The 25,204-nt window shown below is 41.0% G+C and overlaps 2 protein-coding genes across 2 annotated transcripts in view; one reads left to right on the top strand and one right to left on the bottom strand.

The window, feature by feature from the left end:
- Positions 1-15,819, top strand: part of LOC141015479 (rho GTPase-activating protein 44-like) — a 74,157-nt gene extending 58,338 nt beyond the window's left edge. The window contains exons 15-19 of the mRNA XM_073489566.1: positions 2,837-2,928; positions 3,035-3,215; positions 10,059-10,174; positions 10,637-11,023; positions 13,822-15,819. Coding sequence (XP_073345667.1) covers positions 2,837-2,928; positions 3,035-3,215; positions 10,059-10,174; positions 10,637-11,023; positions 13,822-13,979 — 934 coding nt within the window. The 3' untranslated portion in view covers positions 13,980-15,819. The remainder of the gene's footprint in view (positions 1-2,836; positions 2,929-3,034; positions 3,216-10,058; positions 10,175-10,636; positions 11,024-13,821) is intronic.
- Positions 15,820-18,089: 2,270 nt separating this feature from the next.
- Positions 18,090-24,335, bottom strand: tex47 (testis expressed 47). The gene is made up of 9 exons (XM_073489582.1): positions 24,195-24,335; positions 22,779-22,851; positions 22,202-22,305; positions 22,045-22,109; positions 21,306-21,384; positions 20,915-21,049; positions 20,649-20,796; positions 20,436-20,494; positions 18,090-19,472 (listed from the first exon to the last, which is right to left on the bottom strand). The coding sequence occupies exons 1-8, from the start codon at positions 24,321-24,323 to the stop codon at positions 20,457-20,459; spliced, it is 771 nt and encodes a 256-aa protein (XP_073345683.1). The 5' UTR covers positions 24,324-24,335; the 3' UTR covers positions 18,090-19,472; positions 20,436-20,456.
- Positions 24,336-25,204: the final 869 nt, after the last annotated feature.

Below are 25,204 nucleotides of genomic sequence, written 5' to 3'. Positions count from 1 at the left end.
TCCCAGTTTGGCGCATAGATATTGGCCAGGATGACCGGAAATGAAAAAAGTTGCCCTGTCACAATAATGTAGCGCCCTGCAGAATCAGAATCGACATTAGCCATTGTAAATGGTATATTTTTATCAATGAGGATGGCTGCCCCCCTAGTCTTTGTGTGGAAATTAGAATGATAAACTTGTCCTGACCATCCTCTTTTTATTCGGAACAGGTCCGTTGTGCGCAAATGCGTCTCCTGAAGAAACGCAATATCGGTCTTAAGTTGTTTTAAGTGTGTAAATACCTTTTTTCTCTTAATTGGATGGTTAAGTGACTTCACGTTCCAACTCACAAAGTTCACTGATGAGAGTCCAACCAGTCCTCTAGTAGAATTAGGATCAGTCATAACCTACTGAGTAAGATATTTAGTGCACTTGAAATTTAGGCTACATCTGGCTGAGCAAATAGAAAGTAAGAAAGACATACATAAAATAAATCCAAGAAATAAACAAGTCTGGTATAATCCCACCCTCCCCCACCCCACCTAGTGCCTAGAGAAACAAGGCAAACATGGTACCCCTCAAGAACAAATCCACACATATGTGTTTGTGTTGGGGAACTCTATAGAGCCAACTGTTCAGGCTCCCATCGAACGCTTCATGAAAACCAGTTCAGCGCATTGTTATTGTAGTACTACAACATCTGCTATGTGTTCAAGTAAGAGAAAATAAAAAATAAAAATAAAAATAAATAATTTAAACCCCACATCTCTTATGGAATCAATAGTTTAAAGGTGTTAAAATTAAACACTGTGGATTAGCCATCATATAAAATTAAAACAATTACATTTTGTAATCAACAGAAATATATTCAGTCAGACAAATCCTGTCACTATAAGGCAACCTTTAAGTTGTAAGAAAAACAAAATCAAAGAACTATTAGGCTACAGTAAGCCTATAAATAAAGGTAATCAGCATTGACAAAGAAAGGAGAGAGAGAAGGGGTCTCTTGGTCCAGTCATTTTACATTTGTTTTCCACTTTGAACCTCGACAACAGAAGCTGGTGAAACTTAACAGTCTAACAACAGTGACATTAGTCCACTGGGTGCAGCCAGTTTAGCTGCCTTTCCACGGACGAAAACAAATAAAGTATTGTCAGAATAGCTGAAAACACGAAAACAGTCTCACTCACGCTCCTCGGCGGGGATGATGTGGTTCCTCACGTAGGTCATCGCTTTTTCTGCGTCGGTGAATTCCTTTTCTTCCCCGTTGTGTGTGACACGGAGACGGGCTGGGAACAGTATGCCAAACCGGACGTTCTGGCGGTTGTGGAGCAGCTTTCTGACCTCGGTGAACGCAGCTCTGGCTTTGGCGACTCTTGTAGTGTAATCCGGGAAGATAGCAACTGACTCTCCGTTGTACCGAAGTGGAGCACGGGTGCGCGCCCGGTTCAGTACCTCAACACAGTCCTGGAAATAGTGAAGTTTGGCTACTATCGCTCGTGGTTTCCCGCCGGGTTTTCTTGGAGCCAGGCTTCTGTGTGAGCGATCAATGAGCACATCCTTGTCCAGCTGCAGCGCCTCTCGTAACAGCTTTGAGACCGATGTCGTGGAGCTTGATCCAGGCGTCTCAGGCAGCCCCAGTATTCTGATGTTACACCGCCGCGCTCTTCCCTCCATGTCCTCGCATTTGTCTCGGAGCTCCGCCACCTCCGTCTTCAGGGTGTTCACCGTGGTCTGCAAAGTCACCACCTCGTCTGACCATGCTGACAATCCGGTCTCCATGTCTCGGACTGTGGTTTTCACTTGGTCGATCTCCGAGTGAATCGCCGCCGTGTTATTTTTAACTTCTGCTTTTAATGCCTGCAGCTCGTTTTTAAGGAAGTCGAAGTCGTCGGCAAGTGCGTTTTTCATTTCTGATTTTATCACCGCTGAAATTTCAGTTTTCAGCGAGAGAAGAATCTCCGACTTCAAGGACTTGGCGTCCATCTCTGGTTTAACGTTAGCTGACCGTAGATGTGGTGGAGATGGTCTTGCCGCGGTGCTAGTAGCAGTGTAGCTCCCGGCGGTGTTGGGCCTCGTGTTCGCTGCTCCAGTATATTGAAATTTTTTCAGATTTGTCGCCATTCACTCAAACGTAGACTTCCTCTCAGCTTCGGAAATGCTTTCAGAGCAGATTAGTCAATATTTTAATGTACTGCGCGCTTATTAACTTAAAATAAAAAAGAAGTTCGACGGGAGCTCAAACAAACACGTCCTACTCCATCGCCAGCTCGACAGCGCCCCATCTTCTTAAATTTTATGCCGTTTTTTTCTCTTGTCATGTTTGGGTGAAACAGCAGTTGGTTTTTATATACTTAATTTCATATGTGAAAAATAATCAGTTTTGATGCAGTAACTCAGTGGATGCAGCATGAAGTCAGACTGTGAATCCACAGGACTCTCTCATCGTTTTCTCTGTGGAGAACTTGAACTGCTGATATTCATGACGCTGTTGAAGCTCAAAGGGCTCTAAATTGTAATAACAAAATCGCCACCAGGCACAAGGCTCCAACACATCTCCAGGAGACGTTTAATCATTAAATATATTCATGATGATGACTAAGCAGTTTAGAAAGGGTGAAGGACACCTCCCTTATCTCTGTGTAAATCTTACAAAGTCTTTATCCTCTCTAACTTTTAATTAGTATTTTAATAGCCAACATTTCCAAAATGGTTTTAATTTTCTCCCTTTAGTGCTTCTCTAATATCATGAAAATGTGTTAATCGCCGCCCGAGTGTAAATTCTTCTGATCCAGCTACTTTTCCTCGATGTCCCTCCATTAAAAAAAAATCTCTGTCTCCTCTGTGTCCGCTGCAGCAACATCACAGAGATGATGACCACAGTTTCCCTTCAGATCGTCGGCATCATCGAACCCATCATCCAGCACGCCGACTGGTTCTTCCCTGGAGGTGAGGAGGGATAACAGAGAGTAAATGGATTTATTTTGGTTTCTATGGTTGTGGATTCTTTACCAAATTAATTGTTTCTATCTTTTGTCTCTTCTGTTTTTCGTAGAAATCGAGTTTAACGTCACAGGGAACTACGGCAGCCCGGTCCACACCAACCACAATGCCAACTACAGCTCGATGCCGTCTCCGGACATGGATCAGATCGATCGCAGGCAGAACGACCAGAGTCGACGGCCGCTCAGCGTCGCCACGGACAACATGATGCTGGAGTTCTATAAAAAGGACGGGTACGACCCTTCTGTCTCTACTGGGATTACATTTTTAACACATTTAGCTGCAGTTTTAGGATTTTTTCCAAATCCTAAAGACTGGAGAAGATATATGAAGTTAGAAAAGACGACAATAGCAGCGTTTTGTTGATCAGTTTTAGCACTGGACTCCTGAAGCATCAACCAGCCTGAGCATGAGATTCATTTCCTTATGTATAAATACCTTTTTTATTTACAGTTGGCTGAATTTGATATTTTAATGATCCATTTCATTTGATACTGACACAAGTCTTTAGCCATACTAGCAGTTCTGTGAGACTGTACTTGGGCATAGCCGTCCTTTGAGCTAAATGCTAACATGCTCACAGTGACGATGCTGACATTTAGCATATATAATGTTCATCATGTTCACCGTCTTTGTTAAGTGTGTGAGCATGCTTAGCTAAAATATGACCCGATGATGGTGCTAAATGAAAAGTTAAGGGATCACCAAAGTTCTTCACACTAAAGGGGAAGATAACCGCCTGAAAATTTGTTGAGAAATTTCAGTCTGATCAAAGTTGACTGACCACCAATGCAAAACCTCAAGCTACACATTTATTATAGCTAAAGGGCAAGAGAGAGGAAGGAAGGGAGGACATATACCCACAAAGTGCTGTTTCTGTCGTTGCTTCTGAATGAGCTGCAAACATGTTATTGTATGCTTGTAAAAAACTAAACAAACCTGATCGGTGAGGAAAAACTGCACCAACAATCCTTTTTCTGCAAGTCAGAGGAAGCTGGCCCAATGATTACACACACCTTTGTGTCACGCTGCCTCCGCCTCAATCAGCAGTCTCCTCTCCTGTGGTGTCCGTACAGCTTCATCCAGGGTGGATCCTAACTGACAGCCCAACTGACAAGTTAGCTTGAAAATTTGTTTCCAGACAAGGCCGCTCTGAGGCACGTAAAGTTTCTGCCTGACTTCCTTTTCGACAGGGTCGGACACGTGAAGTAAGAGTGAGAGAATTCCCCTCTGATTACACAAGTTTCATGTGAGAGGTGACCTCAGTGAGGAGCTCAGTTTCACTCTGAGGTGGACAGAAAGAAGACTGTGTCACTCTTTAGCCTTCAAGCTCGGTATGCAGCAGGAAAGAGAGTGAGAAAAGAAAGAGCGAGATGACATTTAGTCTGTGAAATGAGGAATCTCACTATCCTCGAGCTTTGGAGGACTAGCTGGAAACCAGTCAGTCGCTCTCTTTCTCTTTCTGCGCCTCTTTCTTTAATGCTTTAATACACCCTTGGTCTTATCAGGCCCTGCGGGGAGTCTGAGCCCTGCAGCCCTGGGACCACAAGTAGCCCAGCTAATTAAACCAGGACCGCGCGTGTGTGTGTGTGTGTTGGGTCTGATCAATAGAGCTCTGCCTTCAATAGAAACACAGAGAACGAGCAGGCTCAGCACAAAGAGCCACGCTGCTTCGAAAGAGAGGTTGTCTTAGTTTTTATGTACTAAAGATCTTAGATGAAGGCTGGCACATGGTTGTAAAGTTACATTTTAACTTTTAATTAGTGCACACCCCTCTCATTTTGCCTTCTTTTTTTAATGTTGAGACGGTAAAAGTTGCAGCTCTGGGGATGTTATCAGAGAACAATGGTTTGGCAGCATCTTTGGTGCGCTCACAAATTAGGGAATAGAATATCATTTTAAAACTTCAGTAGAGAAAGTTGGCAGTTAATGACTTTGAAATGAAATACACTGAATGGCCATAAGTATACGGACACCTGAACAAAGCGTGTGGACATGTGTGATTTCATCTCACTTCAAAACATAGACATAAAAAAATCGGACCACTTTGAAGGCTCGAGTTTGGCATTACGGTCGTTGCCATCTTGGTTTTTTGGAGCAAGAAGTGACCATATCTGGAGACTTGACCTGCAATTCAGACTGTGGCGAATACACTAGAAACGCAATACAGTCCAGCACTATCAGACACTTGTTTGAGATCTTTACAGAGGTGTTGTATGAGTTTGAGGTTAGAGGTCTAACTAGCTACAACTGTATGCTATATAGCATTAAGATTTCCCTTCTTTGAGCTATGGGGCCCAAATCATGAAGACAAATTCAGGAACAAAAGTACATAGAAGAATGCAGACAACAGTGTCCACATACTTTTGGCCATTTAGTGTGAAAATTGTAGTTGTCTCATGAATATTCAATTCTCAGCGTGATACAGCCATTGTAAAACTAACCACACTGCAGTTGCAGGAAACCTCTCACATTTCGGTTTATTTTTGGGGGATCTTGTTGTATCCATGAGGGAAAGTTTGACCTAATTAGGGCTAAATGGAGCGATAATTTCCTCTCTGGGTTTTGACGTGGTTGAAGCACTTCAGGGAGCGAACATTTCGCCCCTCAAATCGCTCTCCTCATTACACTCAGCGTGACTCTCGTCCCCTGCAGCCCCCCGCCAGGCCAGCCTCCCCGTTCGCTCCTCCATCTTGGCTCTTGTCTTCAAAGTTTATCCTGCCAAAGTTCCTCTGCTGCTTTGATAATGGTGCTGTTAATGAGCCCGGGGAGACTCGGTCCTCCGTGATCCTTACTCCTGTCCTCATTGTGCTTGTCTTTGTTCTTAACAATGCAGCATTAGGAAGATACAAAGGTACAGTATAGATCCTTTTCCTCCAGTCATCCTCTCATCGGTCTATTCATCATCTGTTTGGCTGCATGCTGACAGGAACTGTCATCTGTCAAGTGTGTGTGTGTGTGTGTGTGTGTGTGTGTGTGTGTGTGTGTGTGTTTGATGCCTGAAGTGACACACTTGGACTCCTATAGTTCAATGTCTCCAACAGAGTGGGGTGACAAATGGGTGACATGGACAAAGCAGGCCTTTCTTCCTGTGTTTACATAAGTAGCATCTTTGCAATTTCCAGCAAACGAGTTGAGCCTGTGAGAACAATAGACTCTTGTTGTTTAGTGTTGTTAGCCAAAACACAAGGAAGTTACTGTATTTTTTTTTTTCTTTGATTGCATCAAACTCAAAATTTAAAAAAAGAAATTTAAATAGATTTTTTTTTTGGGAAACACACTTATTTGTTCACTGCTAGAGCCACCACCTACTAAGATTTGTATGCTAAATTTGAAGCTACAGCTATCAGCCGGTTAGCTTAGCTTAGCTTAGCATAAAGACTGTAAACAGGCCAGTTATTTTCATTTTAAATGGGCAAACATGGCAGTGGTATCAATCTTTTCATTTAACTCTTGACAGAAAAGCAAATTAGAGTGTTTCTCAAAATGTTGAACTAGTCCTTTAGTTACTTTTTTTTTACCTTAATTATCTCAAAGGGACCATAAGGTGCATCTGGAATCTTGGTCTTTTCATCCAAACTGAATTCACCTCGAAATCACCTCACTCATACAACACTCACTCCCTTAAAAAGTGAATTAGACATTTACAGTAATAACGACACTGTGTAGATGAAATGTTCTCTGTTCTTGCATGCTGAGGATCGTAAGTACACCTATGAGGCTGTGTAGGTGGAGTAGAGAGACCTGAAGCTGATCCAGGGTCAGACCTTTTCAGATGACGGACAGGGAAGCTTGTCCCTTTTTATCAGCTTCACCCCTGACGATGTGTTCAGGTTGTGGACACCTGACCCGCCCTGACGTCACACACGCCCTCCCTTGGTTTGATTGGCTGTGCATCTCTGTCCCACTGCAGCATGGGTGTCAGGGTGATGGACACTTCTTGGGTGTCGCGCAGGGGCTCGTCTTCTTCGCGTAAATGCTCTTCCACGCCACCGAGCGTGCATCCCCCCACCCCGCCCATTGACGCTCTCATCCCAGAGCAGCCGGGGGAAATCTTCACTTCCCCCTCCCCCACCCCTCCTCCCACTAGCAGTGACCGAGCCAGGTAAGGCTGTCGTGCCCCCGCCCTCCTGTTTCACCCCTCACGCACCTCCCACCTGCTGCTCCCTCCCTGCCCGCCGCGTGTGCTGCTGCGTCCTGCAACTGACACCAGAACAGCGCTGTCTGCTCGTACCCACCTTTTCTTGTCTGTCGCTCTGTTTCCCCCCACAAAATGCTCCTCCTCTCACCGCTGTGTGAACCCCGGTGTCTCACCTTTGATGAAGCATGTCATTATAAACTTTGTGATTGCTCTTTAAAGGAGAAGTTCACCCAAAAAAGAAAATTCAGTCATCTACTCACCCCCATGCTGATGGAAAGTCAGGTGAAGTTTCGTAGTCCACGAAAACATTTCTGGAGCTTCGCAGCAAAACGGAGTTGCAGCGTTCTCCTAAACAACTGAAGACCAAAGAACAACAATAAAGAAACACATGAAATGACTCCATAGAGCTTGTACGGTGTAATCATGTCTCTGGAAGCCCCGAGATCCTAAACTGATTTGAAAATATGTTATTTACACCCTTTCTTAAGCTGAGTCTTCACTGTAGCTGCTAAGCTCAAAGCGTTAAAGCGCACCCTGTCGATAATCGGGGCATGAGCTCAACCGTACATCAAGGGTAAACAACAAAAAATGAATTTAAAAAATCATAAAATGGCTCCATACTGCTCGACTGCTGTTGAACAGACATATAAACACCCTCGACGCACGTTAGCACTCGTACACACTCGTACCAAAGTCTCAAATGTGAACAGTACCCAACCCTAGTGAGCGCTAACGCTTTTAGCTTAGCACCTACTGGGAACATTTTGGCTTGAAAAAACGGTATAATTATTGTTTTTTAAAATCGATTTGGGATCTCAGGGCTTCCACAGACTTGGATTATGCCAGACAAGCTTTATGTAGCCATTTAGATTTTAAAACAAGTCCCCAGCTACTTTATAAAGGACAATGCTGCAATGCTGTTTTACTGGTAAGCTCCAGAAAATGTTTTATGGACTACGAAACTTACTTTCCATCAGCATGAGGGTGAGCAGATAATGACTGAATTTAGATTTTTGAGTGAACTGCTCCTTCAACTTCTTTTTCTTTCTTTACATTTTCTCATCCTTGAAGTTGTAGAGCCATGTGTGGAGCCAGACTTAATTTTCTGCTTGAGTGGTGATACTGTATATAACATTTTCACTTCTCTTCAGGCTGGATTTTATTTAACAAACTGAGTTAAGAAGAGTTCATCCGTAGTTCAGTAGAAATGGTTCATTGCTGCATGTGCATGAATTACATGTCTTGTTTTGTTTTTGCCATTAGTCCAAGCATCATTAACAGCATAACAGTCCATTGTCGCAAGGCCCTGCAATGGATGAGGTGATTGACTTTTCTGTTTTATTTCATTTTTGAGTTTTTTAATGAGCACCTATTCTTTATTTCCTCTCTGCTGTTCCCCCTGGAGCACTTATTCTCCCTCCTCACACAATAATTAGCCGTCGCTTGATTTCCTTGCTCACGATGGACAAAATTTAAACTTACAAATCAATCACATCCCGCTTCTCTTTACGTCTAATGAATTCATCCAACAGCTTTTCAGCCTCTGGAGACCGGCTCAGTTCCCCATGAGACATTCATATGTTTATCATTGCAGCTCGGATGATGCATCCTCCAATTGGTCGGACTCCTGTTACGCCTACCCCTCCCCTGAGGAGGAGAGGCCACCTCCCCCTTACCCCTCTTCCTCCTCTTCCTCCTCCTCCTCTTGCTCTTCCCACTCGCTTCCTCACCACCATTTCTACACCCGAGCACCTCCGACTATGCGTCCCGTCGCTCCCACTCCCGAATCCGTGCCCCCCGGCCCGTCCCCTCCCCCCCGCCGCTCCGGCTATAGCCCACCCCCGCTCCCCCACTCCCTCTGCCCGTCCCCTCTGCAGCTTGACGTCAACTCCAACCCCAAACCCAACACCTTGCACCTGCCCAAACAGGCCTCCCTGTCCGACGCTTCGCATGCGGCCCTGTCCGATTCAAATGGCTCCACCCTTTACATCAAACCCCCGCTCGTTCTGACTCGTCACGATCTCTTCCTGGGCTCCCCCAAACCTCCCAACACCCCCCTATCTGCTCCCCCTCCATGGGCAGCCTGTGCCTGTAGCCGGGAGAAAGGAGCCAAGCTGACTAGGTAAATAAAAAACCCTGTTAACTCTTCCAACACAACTCACACACAAATGAAGAGAGGCCCCACGAAAGAGGGATGATATGAGGAGAGAAAAGGGTGAGATTAAGATACTCCCAACAGCTCCACCCTGCTCTGTGTCTCATTTATTCCTCCGTCAGTCATGGAAATCAATGCTTTTCAGGATCACCATTATCAGATCCATCTTTAATTTAATAGCCATGAAAACAATCCATAACTTTCCATGTTGCCAGGATATTATTCAGGAGCCTGTTGCCAGGCAACAAAGGAAATCCAAAGCTTTCAGTGCATACCATTATAAAAAGTGGGCGTTAATGAGTCATACCAGTGGGCCCAGTCAGCCCTGAGTGGTAGAGTGCAGGATCAGAGCTCGAAAATGAACAAAAACAACACAAACAAACTGGAACGACAACATCAGTTAATGACATCATTATGTTTTATGTGCATTACTCCACCCTGAGCTTCAATCATCCATTCATGCCTCATCTGCTGAGAGTGACAGTCAGTCAGTATAAACTGGTTACTCTTCCCATTGGCATTCTGGCTGCACTGCGCTGTAAAACTAAGGAAAATCCATTAAGCCGTGCAGGTTTATTTGGGATTTTTGAACTGCTTCTGCTGCACCACAGTGTAGTGTCTGCAGCAGCGGTCACTCAGACAATCTGACATTGAACTATGGGTGCTCTCATATTTATTTGAATATGGCGAGAGGTTTACAGGGTTGACATGTTATTAAATTGGAGTGAGACGGGGCAGCTTGTGAATCCTGTATGTTTTTCTCCCTCACTCTCTCCTCAGTACTCTGAAGAACAAGGAGCTGTCTCCAGTGATCGGACAGAAGGGAATCCAGGGAACGATGACCTCTAGTGGACAGTCGCAGCACTCCGATCACAGCCCTCACACCCTGAGGAGAGGTAAGGAGGCTGAGTTTTTCAGGACGGGCAGCTAATCTTCTAACCAAAAGCGATTTATTTTCATCTCTCTTTCAACTTCTTTCAGTCATTGATACATGTACATTATGGGAATTGTAGCATTTCTGAAGTTTGACTCGTACTACGGACTAAAAGTCAGGATATCTCAGCCTCTTATGATCAATTATTTTTTAAATCTGTGTCGTGAAACTCCAAACGTAACTGAAGTAGAATACAATCACTGGAGTTTTCCTTTGATTGAACCCCAGAGACAAACTGTGATTCATCTCCCAAATAAGTTTTAAACCTCATCATGACTGCAGCCTGTGAGAGAACTGAGATCATTCTTCTTACTTTAAATAATTATTCTCCAAATGTTCCACCCTGCACAACAGGCGCAAAATATCACTGCAGTTTTGTAATATTTATACATTATAACGGAGATCTATTTTGGTCTCTCTGCAGCGAAGAAGCTGGCCCCAATCCCACCTAAAGGCCCGTACTGCCAGACAGGAGCCATGTCGGACCAGTCGACAGGTCAGCCGTCTCCAGTCAGCCTGTCGCCCACTCCTCCCAGTACTCCATCCCCGTACGGCTTCAGCTACCCGCAGGGATACGCCACCATCGGCTCTCCTGGACAGATGGCCCAGATGGCCACCACCCCGTCTCTCTCCTCTCCACCCTCGCTGGCTGGGACTCTCACCAAGGCCAGGCCGACCCCCAAACCTCCCCGTCAGAGGCCCAGTTTACCTCCACCTCAGCCCCCCTCCACGCCCGGCACCAGTCCCCAGCCTCTGGATCACTCATCGGGTCTGCTGGATGGTTTGTCTCCTGGAGAAAGCATGTCCACAGGTGAGGTGTTTAACAAAAATGATATCTTTATTTATACAGCACATATTTTTTCTCCGCTCTCTGGTTACTTTCAAGAATGTTACTGTCTTTTGCATAAATAATATGGTATCTGTCGACATATGAAATGAAATGAAGATTTCTACCTGGCAGTGTACGAATATTTACATGTCATTTTTAAATACCTGAACTTGAAATATGAATATGAAACTGTATATTGTGTGATTGGTTTTTCAAGATTTATGTCTTCAGTTGTACACATAAGCGAAATTAGGAGATGGTTTTGTTTTTTTCATGGAATTTGTTGGCAGTAAGATAAACACAAACATAAATCTGCAGTAAACATGTTTATTTTTTTGTTGGCTGTTTCTGGACTTACTCATCATCTAGTAAGCTCTAATCATGTTTCCGTCTAATTTTCCCCTCTTGTCGACTGCTCTTATTGTCTCACTTACAGCGGTATGAGCCGAGAGGTTCAGTGTGATTCTATGTGTGAGAGGGACTTTTAGGGTAAGCAGGAGTTCCTGTGTTAAAGCCTCACCTCCTCCCCCCTACCTCCCCCCTGCGATCCGTCCGCCATCTTGGCCAAACATGGAGCCGGCTCATTGCAGGGTGAAGCTGCCAGTAGACACAGATTTTGGATTCACTGCTCTACGGCAGCCTCACCCTCCTTTTGTGAAGTACCTATACATGACTCCTCATTATGTATACACCAACATGCAGCTGCTGTGTTCAGTCCAGCTCTAACACATCTTGTTGGCCTTTGCATGGTGGCTGAGACTGATGCATGGCTTACATGGCCGTCCAGGGCCGATGCCAAAAACCTCAAACCTTTTCTCCCCTTAGGAATCCCACCCATAATGCCTTGCTCCAGCTGCCCCCCCCCTCCTCCTGGCTTTGACACCCCCCACACTGCCCATCCACTCCACAATGTCGTGCCTCACTGCCCTCCACTCCTCCTCAGTCAGCACACTTCCTGTCTGTGCAGTGTCCAGTTGTTCATCACACTGTGGACGTCATCATTCTCTCATGTGACCCCAAAGAAGCTATTTGTAATCTGCATCAAACTGAGGTCAATATGTCAGTTTATACACGAGTATAACTAACTACATTGATCCCTTGGTTTGGGGTTTTGATAGTGTTCAGTGAATTGACTACTGTTTGTGCCTGAATCAGATATAAGCAGTGGGGATGCACGATATCGACATTTTTGCAAATTTCCAATAAACTCTTTAGGTTACTCTAATGATATCAATCCTACAACTTGAACTTCTGATTAAGTTGTTATGAACTTAATTAATAAAAAATACACGAGTTACATGGCCAGTAGTATGTATGAGGACACCTCTGTTATACACTAATATGTACTTTTGGTCTGAAATTTCCTGGTTTGGCCCCTTTAGTTCCAATAAAACTAAATCTTAATGGTGCAGCATACAATTATATTTTAGACAATAGTGTTCTTCCAACCTTTCTAGGTCCTTTAAAGTAACGATTTTTCCAGTTTGGTCTGGTGGAACTTTACTGATCTGCACAGAGCTCTGACCTCAACCTCATCAACGGCTTTGGGATGAACTAGACCAAAGACTTTGATCCAGACCTTATCACCCCACATCAGGCTCCAAAAACCTGAAACTTAGACTTAGACTTAGACTTAGACTTCACTTTATTGATCCCGTTGGGATGACTCCCTCAGGGAAATTGAATTTCCAGCAGCATACAGTTCACGAGAAAATAGACTCTTAGCAAAAATAGAAAATAAAGATAGGAATAGAACAACATACAATAGAATACAATAAAAATAGATTAAAATAAAATAGGATAAATAAAATAAAATAAAATAAATGTGAATGTAGGACTGTATATTTGTTATTGTACAGAAATTATTGCACGAAAGTGAGAGTGTCCAGGTATGTATGTGAATAAATAGATAAATAGATAAATAAGTTGTTGCACAGTGAAATCACAGTATTGCAGTATTGCCGGTTATTTGTTTCCTCCTATTTCCTCCTCCCCCCAAGTGAGGAGTTGTACAGCCTGATGGCATGAGGGACAAAGGAGTTCTTAAGTCTGTTGGTCCTACACTTGGGAAGGAGCAGTCTTTCACTGAACAGGCTCCGCTGGTCACTGATGACGGTGTGCAGAGGGTGGCTGGTATTGTCTATAATATCCAGCAGTTTTTCCAGTGTCCTCCTCTCTGCCACCGTCACCAGAGGGTCGAGCTTCATGCCGACCACAGAGCTGGCCCGCCTGATCAGTTTATCCAGTCTGGATGTGTCCTTCTTGGATGTGCTGCCCCCCCAGCACACTACAGTGTAAAAGAGGACACTGGCAACCACAGACTGGTAAAACATCCACAGCAGTTTGCTGCAGATGTTGAAAGACCGCAGTCTCCTTAGGAAGTACAGCCTGCTTTGCGTCTTCCCATACAGGTGGCTGGTGTGTGTTGTCCAGTCCAGTTTATTATCCAGCCACAGCCCGAGGTATTTGTATGAAAGAGTGAAAGCTGTTATAGTAGCAGATTAATGCTCATGGTTTTTAACAGAGATGTTAAATAATCACATATAAGTGTAATGTTTGGGTGTCTACATACTTTTGGCCATGCAGTATATCAATTATTATTTATTTGTAAGTATAATAAGCTGTCTTGTATATCGTGCATCCCTATCATGCAGTTTTTTAATCTATTAAAACTGTGCCTATGGTTTAAACTTGACATCATCCAGCATCAATGAACCCTGGAACGATCTGCTTCAACCTCTAAATCAACAGTGTTTTAATTTCACTCTCCTCTCCTCCAGATTCTCTCTGCAACTTGGACATCCCCATCATTGACGTGGACCTGGACGGTATTTTTGACTTGCCCCACATCTCCCCCTTCAGGAACTCAGTGGCGCTGCTCGAATCGACGGGCAACAGAGCGGAGTCGGAGGAAGAGTCTGAGAGCACAGTGCTATGACGCCACTGGGTTCAATGAAACACAACACCACTGCTGCACCACCACACACACTCATTTAGTGACCTTTCTCCTCTTCAGCCTCAGTCTGGATCTCATTGTCACACCTCACCTGTACCTGATCCAGAGGCGGACGGCTTGTAAAAAAACAAGACAAGAAAATAACAAAAAATACAGGAACTCGCCGAAAAGAAATCTCACAAAAAATCACACAAGGTGTTAGCGACTATCGATAGACACAATCTGACATTTTACGTTTGGCTGGAAACATTTTTTAATTTAAAGTTTTATGTTTCTTTTTGCCTTATTTGATTCACTTGCAATATTGCCTTTAACTTCACACGTGAGGCTGGAAACAGGCTGCTGGGAGGAATGAGTGCTCTTCGCTGCTGCTGCTGCTTCTCATGAGTGAATTTTAAGAAGGAAGAAGAACACAGTACTGTACATCTGTCCTGCCAACACTTTCTTCTTCGCTGTTTATCTGCCATCTCAACTTCCTCCTCCATTCCTCAGGGGTGTTCAAAATGCCTCGCTCTGGCATGTGGTGGCAACAACCCCCCCCCCAACCCGAATTTCTGTCCCACCTGAGCGTTCACTGTGAGTGTGCCAGTATGTCGTTTTGGAAAGTGTGTATGTGCGTGTGTGTGTGTGTTTATATGTGTTTGGTAATTGTACTATATGATGTTGCACTGTTGGTGTTGTGGAGCATAAAAACAGGAATGCATGTTTTAGACATTTAGGAAAACAACTACCAGGTTTGCAAAGAGGTTAAAAGCCCAATCACACTTTTCTCTGTATTTACATTCAATCAGGATATCAATCACTGAATATTTATTGTTTATACTGTACATTTTCAGAATATATGAGACAATTAACACGATAAATCAGATCAGATCATATTTTGTATCTACAGGAGAGCTATAAGGAACTATTTCCTCCAGATAGAATATAGTTTATGTTGTCAGGGAGCTATTAAATATACGAGATACATATGTCATGAAAGGTATAAAATAGGAAGGTAGGAAGTGAAAAACTCCATGTGATGATTACACATAATTATTTTGGCAGCAAGCTAAGTCGCGTGGGATGTTTCATTTTTCCGTGTCAAGTAGGAAGAGACAGAGAGACAACTATGTGCAGGTTTGGTACGACTGTGCCTGGAGTGTGCCACCAGAAAATTTGCTCGAATTAATAATTAAATTCAGTCCGACCCACAGAGCAGCAGCAGCAGGAGCTCCGTTAGTAGCAGCTGTTATGAATTGGCAGGAGGGTGGCCAATCAGAGCTCCTGCTGCTGCTCTGTGGGTTGGGCTTTATTTAAAGGAGTTACCTTGTAAATGGACAAGTTGTTTTTTTACATTCACTGTTTCTCACCAAAACACTCTCACGATTTTTTGTGAGGTTTTGTTTTGTGCATTGTTTACAATTAAGGCTGCAACTAAGGATTATTTTCATTATAGATTAGTCTGGCAGTTATTTTCAGAATGAAGCGTTTAGTCTGTTAAATGTCAAAAAATTGTGAAAAATGCTCATCACAACATCCTGGAGCCCAAAGTGACATCTTCAGATTGACAGTTAAAAACCCAAAGACTCTTCATTTATTGTCGTAAATGTCAAAGAAAAGCTGCAAATCCTCACATTTAAGAAGCGTGAACCCAGCAACAAAATAGTTGGCAACTAATTATCTTTCTTTTGACTAATCGTTTGAGCTGTACTGACATTTTTTACAGGTTTGATACCTTACAGTCTTCTACTTTTCTGCCTTGTCGGGCTCTTTGCTGAACATCCGTGTCCATTACTGCCACTAACTGTGACTTCAAATATTATATTCCATTTCTGCTAATATAAATAGATCCTCCTAAATTCTACACACTGGACCTTTAAGTTTCATAATGTAAAATGTATGTTTATTTATATTTTATTTATACTATTTTTTAATCAATGTAAAAATGATTGTGATTATAATAAACATATAAAACAGGTCAAACTATAACTCTATACTCTGATGGCACACTTCAGGCTCCATGTGGGACAACCTGTTTCAAAAAATGTAGAGATTCATCTTGGGCAAGGCGTCACTGAAGTGCTTGCTCAGCCGAGTGTACTGTATGCAGGCACAAGAGTTTGTCCCCCTGCCCTGAGGTATCACAACATCCCATCATATCATATCAAAGAACTGAAAACAGTCACACTCTCAGAAAAAAAGGTGCTATTTTTGTCAGAAAACAAAACAAACGGCAGCCCCGGTGGAAAAATAAGCACACTTCTTTTTCTGACTGCAGTGTCAGTTTAACCTCCTCCTCATTGCAGTTTATAGGAACCCTGTCTGATGATGCTGATATTTTTGGTCTATATTAGTGAACAAGCGGCAAGTGCAAAGATATGTGTATATGTGTTTATTTTGAAGAGAGTATTTATACAGAGATATTTCTGAATACTTTTTACATAGGTCTGAAGAGTTGTGATTGTTTCCACGTAAAAAAAAAAAATTCAAACACGGGACCAGAATTTCCCTGCTGTCGCATCAAATCAGAGGTGTAGTTTAAGAGAAAACTTGAAAATCAATAAAACTGGAGTAACAAGGTTTGCATACGACAGCAGCAGTTTGTTATTTGCCTTGTGGTGGGTTTCGTTGTGACCTATCCAGATTTGTAAGACTTTTCCTTTTTGTCCTGAGAACATCCACTTACACATGGCCTCAAAGTCACTGTGCTGCTCGACCATCCTCTTTCTTTAAAGTGCGATATTATTCACAGGACTTTTGTAAATACTGGAGCCTCTGTACATACATGTTCTGTATATACTAACGGGGGAGAAATTTAAATATATATATATATATAGATATATATAGATATATACAAATACTGTATTGAAAAATATAAATGAAGATGAACATTATAACATTATACTGTACATATAATATTATAATGTTGCTGGTTCTAGCACAATATTTCCACATTCTCACTAAATAACATCGAGTAGACTTCGCACAGTGAAATCTTTATATGGTACAGTAGCTCTCATGACACTGACGTAGGCTCGAGGTTCAATCTAGTTTGTAGATTTTCTAAATAAAAACTGCTGATAGTGCTCGTGTTGCAGAAGAATCAACCTCTTGAACCCTGATTTTAGCTTCACAGTCAGAAAAAATGATCTGAATATGACATTTGATTCATTGCAGCTACACGATGCTATGCTATGTTAAATCCAACGGAAAATTCAAGGTGTTTTGTGCATAATTTTCTACATTTTCCCACAGTTCAACTTGACGTATTTGATATTTCTGAAAATGTCTAGATCTTGTTTAGAATTTGTCCACACAACCTGCAGCTGTAATGATGGATCAATAGAACAATCCAGCAGGGTTTAAGAGGTTTTAAATCTGCAAGGAAACTGCGGCGTCACCGTCTTTTAGCCAAACTATTCGACAGCAGAAAACCAATCTCAGTTCCACAACATGACTGAAAACAAAGATATACACGGTTATGTCCCCATTTAAATACAGATATTGAAGGAAGCTTTTATTTTGAAATTAGATCATGCAAAAATGTTTTCACAAGCAGAATAACTACAGAATTAGAAGCATTTAAAAATGTAGATTTGACATTTTTTTACGATTAAGGGCTGTATCTGAAACTTAATAATTATTCTGCTGATCGTTTGGTCTAAAAAATGTCAGAAATTATTGAAAAATCAACATCACAACTTCCTGAAGCCCAAAGTAAAGTCAACAAACTGCTTGTTTTGTCTAACATAGTAACTATAATCTATATTTACTGTGTTTACCCTCATATGGGACAAAGAAAAGCAGTATAAAAGTATAAAATTACATTAACGATTAAAGGATAAGTTCACCCAAAAATTAAAATCAAGTCAGAAACCTCACCCGGTGAGTAGATAATGACTGACTTGTCTTTTTCAGGAGGATCCTTTAACAAATTATGAAAATAGTTGCTGATTAATTCTCTGCCAATCAAATATTAATCTACTAACCTTTTTAAAATTCAGACCAATTACGAGTTTAAATCAGTACAGCATGAAATGCTGTCCCCAGTATTTATAATTTAAATATTTAAAGAAAAAGTAAATGCTGACCACAAAAAAAAAAGTTATTGTTGAAATCTGGCTGTGAATGGTCTGTCCTGTCTTTGTCTGGATTTCTGTGTTACAATGTGCTGCTCTTCGTTTTGTACTAAAGGGTTTCAGATCAAGGCTTGTACATAGTGTTCATCAAATACAACTTTATTAACAATAATCTTGTCGAGCAGAGATTCCAGAGACAGTTTCCAGTGTTACAGCTTTTGCGAGCATGCCCTTTGAGCACTAAAATACGAAGGCCTTTTTTTATTACATGAGTAGGTGGAATGTACTGGTGATAGACCATGTTCACCTTATAGGTCGTGATAAAGGCAGATCGTGTGTGTTGTGGACATAGTTTCAAGTAAAAGAGGGTGGTGGGGTATTTGATAAAAAGTGTGTTATGACCAGTTTTAGGGAGGGAGGGAAGAGGGGGCATTTGATTCGACATTGTCCTGTGTGAAAGTCAGCAGCATGCTTTTTAACCATGCCTATGAAATATGTCTCATCTTTGGTCCTATATAAATGTGCTTGTATTTATTTTTTATAAGTGAATAGATCGACCTTTATAAAAGAAGAATCATTCAGTGCTGTCCTTCATCTTTTTTAGTCAGACTCCCCATCGATTCTGCCAACAGTTTGTTTGAAATATTCATGATTTAATGTTCGTTTTCACCATTTATCTTTTGCGTGCGTTCAACTCTTTTTATCTTTATCAAAGAAAAGCACACCCGGCCGCTGTCTGGAAAACAAAAATCTGTTGTTTTTCAGCTGACATGATGGTAGAAAAGTGCCCAGAATACTTTGGCAACTTTAGAGGACTAAAATTTCTTGGAAAAATTACTGTGACTTCAAACAGAAATCATACAACAAGAAAGAATTGTTTGCTTTTACCCATACAGTCTGTAGATTACAATGTGGTGCATGCAGCGAATACTTCAGTCATCTTTTTGTTTTTTTGGCTTAGTTTTAAGTTCCAAGTAATGGGGGCCAAAATAAAAAGGGAACACAAAAGTGATCAACAAATCTTTTAAGACCTAAAAGTTCTTTGTGTCAAACTGTGGTGATGCTGTGGACTCTTTCAAGTTTGGAGTAAAAGAGGAAATGCCTTTTCATGAACATGCTATCTCCCGATCACCAAGTGGAACACAGTGTACAGTAAGATAAAAAATAAAATTAACCTCATCCGAATGTTGAAACTATTAAAAAATGTTTTTATATTACTTGGATTTCTTGTGCTTTTGTTGTAAATGGTGTTCAATGTTATTTCACTCAAATCATTTGGAACAGAAACAGCAACAAAATGAAAACCCGGAAAAGTTCTACAGTATTAATGTTGGTATAAAACTGTCGCAGTGATTTCTCGCTGCTGGGAAGCCTTCAGTCACATCAAGGTGCCTTAGAGAAGGCCAAACACATTCTGAAGAGGGATAAAACATTCAATTACATTTCTGAGTTGCAAGGTAAATCAAAGTATTAAGTGGCTGACAGTGACAGCGCTGAAATGCACAGAGCATGCAGACCTTTGTGATGACAAGCAACCGTGCTGTTATCACATTCAACATACAGTGGTCGTGTTCACGACATGCAGTGCTCCATGCAAAGAAAGAATGATTAATTATCATGCAAATGAAAAACATATCACACATGATTTGCATGCAGTGGAGTTGAAATGAAAATGTGTTTTTGGCGCTTACAGTGATGAAAAATGACATTTAAACAAGAGTCTACAGCCATCCTAACATCTTTGTGTGGCTGAAATGCTCATTGTAAAGAAAATATGACTGAAAGATAAAAACAAAGAACAACAAATCATTAGGATTCATTGTTGTGCCGGGAGGATTTCTGAACCAATTCATCCAATATTTTCACAGAAAAAAACATCAACAAGAAATGTTATGCTGGTGCTTTAAAAAGTACAAAGCTCAGCGAGATAGTAGGATTCAATTTCTGGGGTCCATAAATGTCTGTACAAAATTCTTTCTCCATCCAATAGTTGCTGATAAGATATTTCTTGTCTGGACAAAATTGATGAATGCCACTAGCATGGCTAGAAATCCAAAATTAACAGTGCCCCCTGTTATTATCCACGAACCTCACTGTCAGCAGTTTCCATTGGAGCCACTTCACTAAAAAGAATAATCCCCATGAAAACTGTTGACACTCATTCTGGAAAGGGATGTTGACCAAGAATTATTTAAATGTCTTTTTTTTCTTCAAATTTGCATTCGCCTCAGTTGTGTTGGGGTGAAAGCAGAAGACTATTTGAAAGGCTAAATACCACTACCACTTTCTTTATAATTTGGGTGAACTGACCCTTTAAATGGCAGGGGTTTGATGTCTTATATGGGATGTAGATGAAACATGCATGATGAGGTCTTACCTTTGACTTTTGTCCAAAAAGTTAAACTGTGGTGAGCACTCTGCTTCGAATAACTTGTCCTGAAATGATCAGTTTATACAACAAAGTCTGACTTCATGTAGCTTTCTTACATTTGCTTCTTTCTCATATATGGCTGGATTCAGCACAGCGACAAACACACATTTTATAAAGTCACTAATCTATTCCTGAGATTCAAGTTTAGTAACTTTTTACCAAAGTCCATGTTGATGTGTAGCGGAGAGTTGTACATCTGTAGGTGTTGTTGTGGAGTATGGAGACCATCTCGAGCCAAAAGCTTCTGTAGAACTTTCTGAGGGACGAGCAGCTCTGGAGTCTCATCCAGCACTGATCCAGGAAGAGCCTTACAGCACATTCAGACAATCTTACTCATAAACATCCTCTGACAGTAACAGGATCATTTTATGAAAAAAGGGTATCCATTTGCCAAGACGCTATAAAACCTGTAAAAGTAAACTCACCTTCTTAGATGTTTCAAGCTGTTCACCCAGTTTCTGCAGTGCTGACAGGACGGTGCAAACCAGAGTCTCTGTGCTCTCTTCTTCTTCATCCTGCACTCCTTTAGTGTTCCCTAGCCCCTGATCTGCATTCAAGACCTTCAGTCAACAACATCAAGCAAGCATACAGATCATTGCTTATAAGGAAAACTCACAGACGTGTGAAAGGGCAAAGGAAAAACCTGAATAAATGCTTTGAGACTCTTAATGACGTAAATAGAGACCTCAACCCAACTAAAACTGTTTTTCAGGCTCACAGTAGACACTTTACTGAGACCCTTTAATATACCACCTATCTGTTTTTACCTCATATTATGGTGACCTCAAAGAGCAGAATTAAAGATTAAAAGCAAACCTTGTAGCTCCACTGTTGGAACAGCCTGCTCTGAGGGTCATGAGCCATGAACACAACCTTGGGAGCTTCCAGCGAGGAACTACAAAGGGATGTAAAATAGTGTGAACGGCTTAATGTGCAGCATAACAGAAACAACCTGAAGGTAAGGCATTTTTAGACTTTTCTCTGCTCTACAGTGACCCCAAAAGGATGTATATGGACGTAATTACACATGCAATAGAACAGAAGCAAAGGAAGTCACAGCCATACTTGTTGACTAGTATTTTAAATCACACTACAGGCAAAAATAAAATAATGAGGAGGAAAATGTAAATATATAATATACATATAATACACAAGCAGTTAAATATTTAATAGCTACTTATAGGTCCAGTTTGGAGGATTTAGTGCCATCTAGTGATGAGTTTGCAGATTGCAACCAAATAACATCCCGCATCTCCCCTGTGGTGGTTGCTAAAAAACCATCCCCAACAAAAACATGGGAAAAACACATGATATATAATATTCCATTTCTGCCAGAAGATCCCACTAATTCCCACACACTGGACCGTTAAAAGTAGCTAGTGTTATTTTAATAAACTTATCAGGATTGATTTAGTCTGTGACAGTGCGTGGACTAATTGTTTCTTCAAAATGAAAGCTGTTCAGGGGATTGAGCAGTACTGTGATTTTCATTATATCTCAACCCTACATTATAGGCAGTATAGTATTCATCTGTAGAAAAAAAAAGCATCATTACCAGTCAGGCTGTTGTTGCATGTCTCTAAGGTCTTCCAAAACTGAAACCAGAACCTCCCTGGACGACTGGAAGAGACACACAGAACAATTTTGAGTGCCACTTCAAAAACCTTTATCACAGATGGATACTGTGAATATTTATTATCGGTAAAACTTACTTCAATGATATGCAGCAGACAAGATGGATAAATCAACAGCAGGCCAGTCATATTATCCCATATGTACTGTTTGCTTAACTGAAAGTTGAGTTTTTCATAATGAGCTGCATGGAAACAAACAACAGAACAGTGTGTTTGTAGACGACTTACACAACATGGAAGCTTTCTCGACACATATTTCCAGCCTTTCCTGGGGCTTTTATAGAGGGCTTTCTATTCGAATTTTGTCAAAGAATTCCTCGAGCAGCAACCACAAAAAGCTCTCACAAAGACGCCCTGCAGACTCATTCACATACAGAGGTGTGAAAGCTATAAAAACACTCAAATGAGGGAAACAAGACAGCCTTTCAACGCTCTGGTGGCAACCACAGCATGTTTTTGTGATTTTTAGATGTGGGAAATTGTTCAATTCAACAACTGCAAATTGAATTTCCCAGAAATCTACTGTACTGTTTGCAAACAGTGTAGATTTAGAAATAGAAAAACATTTCCGCTGATGAAAAACTAGATTAAATTGGTCTCAGGTGATGAGCTCACGGATTAGAATAATGTAGAAAAGCCATTTTTGCTTGCTGACCTCCAAGTTCTGTCCTGTCAGCAAGATCTTGGGGGAGTGGAGCAACCACTATCAGCCGCTGTAGGACAATTTTCTGCGGAGACAAAGAAGAAGGGAAGTCCTAAAACACCTGCAGAGTGGTTTGTGACATATTAAACACATACAGGTGCAAAAATATCAGAACCTACTGATCAGATCTTAGAATTCAAAAGCAAACTTCCTCTGCATTTTATTTTATTAATTTAACACAAACCACATCTTCTTCTGGATCCTTCCTCTGTGCCATACGCTGGTGAAATAAACTAGTCCCAGTTTCTTTCTTTTCCTCTGCTTTCATGTCCTCCATTTTATTCTCCCGCTCTTTCTGTCCTGCCATTCTTCAACTCAAGTACTGAGTGAGTGAAGCCTAAGAGAGCTGCCTCTACACCCTCAGTGTTTATAAAAGCCTATATCCTAGAAACCCATTGTTCCTGAGACGCTATAAAATGAAGCCTGCTGCACTCTGATGCAATTACGGTTATACACACAATCAACACATGAGCCAATCCCAGGCCAGGACAGCCTTGTTTTTCAGGTAATGAAAGCCAATAGGAGGAGGGACTGTACATATTGGTGTGGGGATGGCAGAGGAGACAGCATCAGATGATAAACTTCACAAGCACTATACGTAGTTGCTGTTTAATAGTCACTTCAAATTTAGTTGGAAAAAATAATCAGAAAATTCAATTTCACTGCCATTCAACCCTCAGACTGTAAGTCAGCCTCTACTACACTCATTACTTGCATGTTCACTCACCAAAGTATTACTCCACTATATTTATGTGCTAATTTACATAACTTTGTGGGTTCAAATGTAATCAACAAATAAATTATGGATAAAGACAATATTTTATTGATGGTTTGCTGACATTAACAAGCTTCTGGGCCTCACTTTTACTAGCTGTAACATTAAAGAAATACAGTATTAAGTAATATAGGTAACATATTACAGTAATTCAGTAATATTATATAGCCTAAATTCAACTGAAATGGGCCATTCTGCATAGTGAGTGGGCTACTTATATCCTACTTTTTGTACTTTAAGTATATTTCCAGGTAATAGCTACTTTTGAATGCAGGAGTTTTACTGACAACAAAGTATTTCTGGTATTTCTATTTTTATGGTTAATGATCTGAGTAAGTCACTTCTTCCACCACTGAATATACTGTCATTGAGATAAGTCATGATATTTCATAAAAGAGATTTTGGTGTGATAAATATGCCTATTTCAATTATATTTGGCAAACATTCTTGGGTCTTATTTGAAGTTTTTCCCTTCATTTGTGGGGTAGTCGGCTCACATTTAGCGGTGAGCTAACACAGTAACAGTAGCCAGTTCAGTCAGTTTAGCTAGTTTAGCTAGTTTAGCCACTCCATCGCAGGGCTCCAGCACAAACCTCTCTCATTCTCCCGTGTAACACTTCAAACATTGTCACTGTGTTGCTCTCCTCCTCCTCCTCCTCCTCCGAGTCTCTGTGTTCCCGAGATTTGGACGAAAAGCTTTTGACTTTTTGTGTAGCAGCCATAACGACTCAACTTAAAACGGCTAATAACGAGTTAGCTCCTCTGTCTATCGGTTACCACGGCAACAAGCCATTTCAAGACGCGTTTGACGTCACCGAAAACACACGTTTGTAGACGAGTGAGCCGGAGAGAATAAAGTTTAAAAAAAACTTTATTCACAACGATATGTAAACATGAACATTAGTTCAAGACATACGTAAACAAACAAACAAAAATAATGCATTAAATGAATAAATAGGCAGATAATCCAGTAAATGAATCATCTTGCTTTATTTACAAAAGCCTTTCTAAAAAAATTAAAATAAATAAATAAATAAATAAATCATTTATTTTAATATTGTTGAACTAAAAAAAAAAAAATTCTGGTACACACAATAACGTATAATAATATTATTTTTAAAAAAAAATGTTTTACCTTGCAATTCACAAATGTTATTGAATGTTTGACTTATATATTAAAATAGTATGTTCTTATCTCATGAATTTGTCATGATGCAGATGAATAATGATGAATCATTATCTCATAACTTTGACTAAGTTATTATCAAATAAGTTTTACTCAGGCCTCTTTTGACTCTGGAAGTTATAATATGGACATTTTATCTTCTACAAAATATTTTACTTTGTAACTTTGGACTTTATACGGAAGCCCTAAAGGGCCATGCATTCATACATTTTCCTCCATTTTCCCGAGATAACGAGTTAATTTCATTTGTTTTCTCGAGATCTCGAGTTATTATCTCGAAATAACAACTGCCGTTTTCCGGAGATAACGAGATAATTTTCTCGAGATCTCGAGATAACAAAACTTTGTTTTCCCGAGATAACGATATAATTTTCTCGAGATCTCGAGATAACGAAACTTTGTTTTCCTGAGATAACG

The sequence above is a fragment of the Pagrus major genome, chromosome 20, assembly GCF_040436345.1.
Source record: "Pagrus major chromosome 20, Pma_NU_1.0".
NCBI lineage: Eukaryota > Metazoa > Chordata > Actinopteri > Spariformes > Sparidae > Pagrus > Pagrus major.
This window is presented reverse-complemented; position numbering and strand designations above follow the sequence as displayed.

Coding starts and splice junctions, on each gene's coding strand:
- tex47 (XM_073489582.1), bottom strand. CDS start 24,323: ATGGCTGCTACACAAAAAGTCAAAAGCTTTTCGTCCAAATCTCGGGAA. Junction 21,385..22,044: donor ATGCAACAACAGCCTGACTG/GTAATGATGCTT, acceptor ATCCCTTTGTAG/TTCCTCGCTGGAAGCTCCCA. Junction 21,050..21,305: donor TCCAACAGTGGAGCTACAAG/GTTTGCTTTTAA, acceptor TGTTGACTGAAG/GTCTTGAATGCAGATCAGGG.